The 7,694-nt window shown below is 43.4% G+C and overlaps 1 protein-coding gene across 1 annotated transcript in view; it reads right to left on the bottom strand.

The window, feature by feature from the left end:
• Nucleotides 1-5,529: 5,529 nt before the first annotated feature.
• LOC123765214 (uncharacterized) overlaps nucleotides 5,530-7,694 on the bottom strand; it is a 33,512-nt gene continuing 31,347 nt past the window's right edge. The window contains 2 exon segments of the mRNA XM_045753684.2: nucleotides 5,530-6,259; nucleotides 6,261-6,871. Coding sequence (XP_045609640.1) covers nucleotides 6,044-6,259; nucleotides 6,261-6,871 — 827 coding nt within the window. The 3' untranslated portion in view covers nucleotides 5,530-6,043.

Raw genomic sequence — 7,694 nt, 5'->3', positions numbered from 1 at the left:
CCACAACCAACAGTAACACCGGGACCTGAAGACCTGCCACAACCAACAGTAACACCGGGACCTGAAGACCTGCCACAACCAACAGTAACACCGGGACCTGAAGACCTGCCACAACCAACAGTAACCACCAGGACCTGAAGACCCGCCACAACCAACAGTAACACCAGGACCTGAAGACCCGCCACAACCAACAGTAACCACCAGGACCTGAAGACCCGCCACAACCAACAGTAACCACCAGGACCTGAAGACCTGCCACAACCAACAGTAACCACCAGGACCTGAAGACCTGCACCAGTACCTGAAGACTTGCACCAGGACCTGAAGACCTGCACCAGGACCTGAAGACCCGCACCAGGACCTGAAGACCCGCACCAGGACCTGAAGACCTGCACCAGGACCTGAAGACCTGCACCAGGACCTGAAGACCTGCACCAGGACCTGAAGACCTGCACCAGGACCTGAAGACCTGCACCAGGACCTGAAGACCTGCACCAGGACCTGAAGACCTGCACCAGTACCTGAAGACCTGCACCAGGCTCCACCAGTAAGGGAACATCAACAACTGAAGAAGCACCAGTTCTGAAGGACTGAACAGCTAGGAATTACTACCTGGCGCTGGAAATAATGTTTTATACGCAAATACTGATTTTATATTTTCTCCTTTTTATACACAGAATCGGAAGGTGATCACGGCACCTCATATATTTTATTCTATACATATTTGAAGAACCTCAAGATGTGTTTCCTGCTCCCTCCGTGAAACCATTTAGCTAAGCTAGTTCTGTTTCCTCTAGTAATTTTGCTAGAAAACTCTTTCAGTAACACTGCAGGTCATGTTAGGAGGATCATCTTGAGAGTATGCAAGTGGCAACATCTGTCTTTGAAAATATATTGGTGTCTGTTTTCTTTAATAAAGTAGAAGAAATCTGGAGATTTAATAAACAAACATAAGACATGGGGACTGGAGTTGACCAAACAATGGTTGAACCGGATATAATGGAATCTCTGAATCTCAAATTCATCATAGCTGCGTTATATCATGGCTTCGTTATGTCATATGTTTGTTTTATAGTGAAAACATACGAAATATATGTTTCAGGTATAAATTCCTTAACCTTAACTTTGCCAGTGTTACGGAGCTAACAGCAGATCTTCAACTTATATTACACTGGATAGAGTACCTGGGTAGACCCGGTACTCAGGTCTTCCCTACACCCTCTCCCATACTCCCTCACACACCTTTCCCATATCTCTTCACACACACACACACACACACACACATACACACACACACACACACACACACACACATTGGTACACCAATGCTGATGGGGTAGCCAATAAAGCAGAAGAGATAAAAGAAAGAGTTAGTGAGGCAGACCCAGACATAGTGGCAATAGTGGAAACTAAAATAAATGGCATGATCTCGGATGCAATCTTTCCAGAGGGGTACCAGGTGATAAGAAAAGAAAGGACACAGAGACAGGGAGGAGGAGTGGCACTACTAATAAAGCGGAAATGGAAGTTTGATGAGCTGGAAAATCCGGGTACCAATGAAAGCACAAGCTTCATACATGGAACTCTGACAGTGGATGGGAAGAAGATTGTAATCTTGATACTCTACAATCCCCCACCAAACAGTAGAAGGCCCAGGCAGGAGTACGAGGACAGCAACAAGACATGTATGGATGAACTGCAGAGGGCAGCAACTTTAGCGCATAGAATGAGAGCGAAGCTGCTGGTCATGGGGGACCTAAATCACGGAGAGATAAATTGGGAAACGAGGAATCCCCATGGTGGGGAGGAGACCTGGGGAGCGAAGCTGGTAGACGTTATTGACAGGAATTTTCTAACACAGCATGTGAAAGAAGATACTAGGGAAAGAGGAGGGGATACGCCCAGCCTATTAGATCTCATTATCACTCAGAATGTAGAAGACATCGAGCAGTTGGAACATGAAATACCACTAGGAGCTAGTGACCATTGTGTCCTAGTCTTTGACTACATGATGGAGCTTAAAATTGTGACCAAAGGACAAGAGGTCCGGGAAAGGAGACTTGATTACAGAAAAGGGGACTACAGAAGGATAAGGGACTACCTGGGAGAAGTGCAGTGGGAGGAAGAACTTAGAGGAAAAACAGTGCAAGGTATGATGAACCAAGTCATATTGAAATGCAAGGAGGCTGAAGATAGATTTATTCCAACAATAAAGGAAAAAAGCAGGAGGGAATATAATAACCCATGGTTTAATAGACAGTGTCAGGAAGCAAAGGTGAGAAGCAGGAGGGAGTGGAGGAAGTACAGAAGACAAAGGACAGAGGACAACAGGATTAGATGTAACAGAGCTAGGAATGATTACATTAACATAAGACGAGTGTCGGAAAGGAATTATGAGAACGATATTGCAGTCAAAGCGAAAAAGCAACCAAAATTACTACATAGCCATATAAGAAGGAAGATGTCGGTAAATGACCAAGTGACAAGACTGAGGAAAACAGAAGGGGCATATACAGAAAGCGACAAGGAAATCTGCGAGGTACTGAATGCAAAATTCCATGGAGTGTTCACAACCGAGCCTGAGCAGCTCCCATTGTTAGAAGAGATTACCCAAGATGAAAGACTATCGGATATAGAGCTGACAGCAGAGGATGTAATGAAACAGTTGACAACACTGGATGCAAATAAAGCTGTTGGACCAGACAAAGTATCACCGTGGATACTCAAAGAGGCAGCGCAGGCTCTCAGCGTGCCTCTGGCAATGATCTTTAATGAGTCACTTATGACGGGAGAATTGCCCAGTTGCTGGAAGGAGGCAAATGTCGTACCGATTTTCAAAAAGGGTGATAGGGAGGAGGCACTTAACTACAGACCCGTATCACTGACAAGCATCCCCTGCAAAATTCTTGAAAGAATAATTAGGCTAAGACTTGTTGAGCACCTGGAGAGCATTGGGTTTGTAAACAAGCACCAACATGGGTTCTGGACAGGGAAATCATGCCTAACAAACCTTTTAGAATTCTATGATAAAGTAACAAGGATAAGGCAGGACAGAGAAGGCTGGGCAGACTGCATATTTCTTGACTGCCAAAAGGCCTTTGATACGGTACCGCACATGAGACTGCTATACAAACTTGAGAGGCAGGCAGGAGTAAGCGGAAAGGCCCTAGTATGGGTGAAGAACTACCTAACAGGAAGGAGCCAGAGGGTAATGGTAAGGGGCGAAAAGTCGGACTGGCGAACAGTAACAAGTGGAGTACCTCAAGGATCGGTGCTGGGACCAATCCTCTTTCTAATTTACGTAAATGATATGTTTACAGGAGTGGAATCATACATGTCAATGTTTGCAGATGACGCAAAATTAATGAGAAGAGTTGTGACAGACGAGGATTGTAGGATCCTCCAAGAGGACTTAAACAGGCTGCAGAGATGGTCAGGGAAATGGCTACTGGAGTTTAACACCAGTAAATGTAAAGTTATGGAAATGGGATCAGGTGACAGGAGACCAAAGGGACAGTACACAATGAAGGGGAACAGCCTACCTGTAACGATTCGAGAAAGAGACCTGGGAGTGGATGTGACACCTAATCTAACTCCTGAGGCACATATAAATAGGATAACGACAGCAGCGTACTCTACACTGGCGAAAATTAGAACTTCATTCAGAAACCTAAATGAGGAAGCTTTTAGGGCGCTTTACACTGCCTACGTGAGACCCGTCTTAGAGTATGCCGCGCCATCATGGAGCCCCCACCTGAAGAAACACATAAAGAAACTGGAGAAGGTTCAGAGGTTTGCGACGAGGCTTGTCCCAGAGTTACGAGGGATGGGATATGAAGAGCGGCTGAAGGAACTGAACCTAACGACACTAGAGAAAAGAAGGGAGAGAGGAGATATGATAGGGACATATAAAATACTCAGGGGAATTGATAAAGTGGAAATAGATGAAATGTTCACACGTAATAATAACAGAACGAGGGGACATGGGTGGAAACTGGAAACTCAGATGAGTCACAGAGATGTTAGGAAGTTTTCTTTTAGCGTGAGAGTAGTAGAAAAATGGAATGCACTTGGGGAACAGGTTGTGGAAGCAAATACTATTCATACTTTTAAAACTAGGTATGATAGGGAAATGGGACAGGAGTCATTGCTGTAAACAACCGATAGCTAGAAAGGCGGGATCCAAGAGTCAATGCTCGATCCTGCAAGCACATATAGGTGAGTACATATAGGTGAGTACACACGCACACACACGCACACACACACACACACACACACACACACACACACACACACACACACACACACACACACACACACACACACACACACACACACACACACACACACACACTTCCCATCTTCCCCGTTACTGTTAATACCTACAATACACAGTGTTCTGCACCAATGTAAACATCTTCCCGCTCTTCCCTCCCACCACTGACACCTTTGCCTCCTCCCATCACTGTAACCATTCTCACTACACACACATTATCATTGTAACCAATAAGTAATATCGATAACACAAATCTGTCATCTGAATATACGTTTTACATCTCAACATCTGAATATACAAATATTTAAACAAATTCTAAAGTCTACAGTATCTGAGCAGAACATTTTACATCCATCGAATTCGTGAAGGATGCGCATAGTGGCCACTTGCCCAACAAGGGGGAAACAGGGGCCGACTCAAGATCCTCCCTTATGACACTCCGATTACAAACACCATTAATCACGTTAAGTTTCGCGAGGCTCGTCTCAAGCGTCTGACCTCAAACACTGAACAGACAAACATTTTATTTAATAAATATAGACTAGAAGGAGTACCCGGCAATGCCCAAGTCTGTCTCTATCTCACGTTCCTTCCACCTCTTTTCCTCTCCCCCCCCTCCCAATATCTACCCCTCGCTCTCCCTACTTTCCTCTCATGTTTCCTATTTCCCTTGTCTCTCCTCTCCCCATCTCTCTCTTCTCTCTACCCTTTCTTCTGTTTCTCTCTCTGCCTCTTTCACATAAAATGTAATATTACAGAAGATGAAAAACTGCAAAATACAAATAACAAATCCCTGATCTTAAACCATAAAAAATACAGGGGGTCACTGATGGCACCGATATTTCTAAAAAGGAGACACTGTGGCTGACCCCCGATTAGCCTGTGACAATCACATACCCCCCATGCTTCATCTTGCAAAGTTGGGTGATGCTACCTACAAACGTCTGTCCTCCTGCTTTGCACAGACAGACACACACACATGCTCTTTATATATATATATTATATATATATATATATATATATATATATATATATATATATATATATATATATATATATATATATATATATATATATATATGCATATATATATATGCATATATATATGCATATATATATATGCATATATATATATGCATATATATATATATATGCATATATATATATATATATATATATATATATATATATATATATATATATATATATATATATATATATATATAATATATATATATATTATTGATTTAGCAATAAAATTATTTAGAGATTTAAACCGTCCAGGAGTATATTTAAAACACAATAAACACAATTTAAATGCTCTTAAACGAATAAAATAAATTTGTGGCCTTTCAATATTATTTAAAGACTAGTTCACAGCACTCCAAGAAATATCATGTTTGAGCCATTTCCTTTTATATATAATTCACCTTTTTTTACCCGATTGAAGGGTGTGGTCAAATCGTACACAAGACGGTTCGACAATTTCTGTAATTGTCCAAACCGTATATATTGTTAGTTTATGATGTATTAAGTAATGATGATGTATTTATGATACATGATGATTTATGATGATGTTTATGATGTATTTATGATGGTTAGACTTGTGTTTCGGTCGCTTTAGTTAGGTTGGTTAAGGGAAAGTTTAGTTACGTTAGGTTGGCGAACCGTCTTTTGTACAATGTGACATGTCCATCTGAAGATCGTCTGTGTTATGTACATGGCCGTCAGTGGGACACAGTTATCCATCGGGTCAAAGATATGGTGCTAGAGGAGCCTGTCCCAGTTGAAGTCATCGGTGATCTCCTCGTCGTCGGAATGTGGTCCAGAGCCAGTGATGAGTCCCACCTGTATGGCCTCCAAGTCCTCGGCCAGACCACACACCAGCGCTCCGTCCAGCCCATCGTCATCATTGGTTACGTGGCCGAGGCGAGTGTGTCCCGGGGGCGTGAGTGGAGCCAGGAGGCGGGACAGAGGCTCAGACTAGGGGCTGGGGACTGGAGACCGCAGGTTCTCGTCTCATGATGGTGACGGTGCCTCCGGAGCCATGGCAGGCGGCACTCACCGTCTCGCTGAGGGAGGCCAGTGAGCAGCTGTTTTCCCCTATGTCACTGTGGCCACTTAAGCTGAAGCTGCCATCCAGGGGCAACTCCCCGGGACTGCTGGCTTGCTGAGGCGACCGCAGCACGTCATCGGGAGGGACCGCATTCGACACGAGCAAAGAGTCTGCCACTAATGTTGCTAACGTCTCTCCTGACGCACTTTGCAGGGGAAATGGTAAACAGTCGACGGATACGCTTTGAGCAGTGTGCATGGGCGTGTGAATGGTTGTGAGTGTGGGCATTGTTGTGCTCATGGTCATGGGCAATACCCCGGACCCAAACCCTATACCCCCAACCATGTTCTGATTGGCTACAGACGTAGATGTGAAGAGATCTTCATATTCCCGAAGTAACTCCGGTGTGAGGTTGTTGAGAAGATGCAGGTCACAGTCCTTCATGATGATGCCGTCAACACCAGGGGGCTCGCCGTCGACCGCACCTGAGGCCAGGCTCGCCGGGGCGCTGGCTACTGGCCGACCGTCCAATGTCAACACTGTAAAGAAATGTTATGTCGTAGATTCCTTCACATGTTGTTGCCTCAGTTTTAAGACATGTACAAAATTTATTTATCACGTGTCGGAAAACTCGACACCATTTACTAATATTAAACACAGTATGCAGATAATATTGCTGGGTGTAAATAACAAAGTTAACCCATATAAAATGTAGCACATTGGAAATTTCCATCAATAGAAAACGGGATATTATTGCTAAATGTCACTATTAAATTTACCAGCTAATTCTGTTGGGAACATTCTTAATACAGCAATCTTTGGACTGTTAGCATCATAAAAATATCTCACTTGAATCAACTTAATTATTAGTACCAAAATAGAGTAAATGAAGACACTCTCTAAACACTTCCTGACGCATCTGGAGAACAATGGATGCGTCAGTAGGAGAGAGGCCTCAGTAGTCAGCCACTGTTAATTTTATCAACACCGTATCGAGTGGAGCTCACTTTAAGCTCCACACAATAGAGCCTTTGGACAGTGTTATGGGACCAGTATCGTCCCGTTATCAACACCAACGTCTATTAGGGTGGTTCTTTCTGAAATCTTATCTAGTCATTCCTGGCCAGTAATGTTAGGTAGATAGGATTATTTTCCGGTTAGAACGAGGACCAGCGACCAACCCAGAGTAATAATCTCATCTCTTTATTTAAATTAGCAATATTTCCACTGTTATAGCTGTTATATATATATAGGATTCCTGCTATTATTACAAGTGCCCTTTGACAGGAACAATTAAAGAGGAAGCAAGAATTAATCCTAGTAATCCAGTACATGAGTTGGGGGCCAGCCGCAACCACAAAG

This window comes from Procambarus clarkii, chromosome 33, assembly GCF_040958095.1.
Source record: "Procambarus clarkii isolate CNS0578487 chromosome 33, FALCON_Pclarkii_2.0, whole genome shotgun sequence".
NCBI classification, from domain to species: domain Eukaryota; kingdom Metazoa; phylum Arthropoda; class Malacostraca; order Decapoda; family Cambaridae; genus Procambarus; species Procambarus clarkii.
The sequence above is the reverse complement of the archived record's forward strand: the minus strand, read 5'-3'. Positions and strand labels throughout refer to the sequence as shown.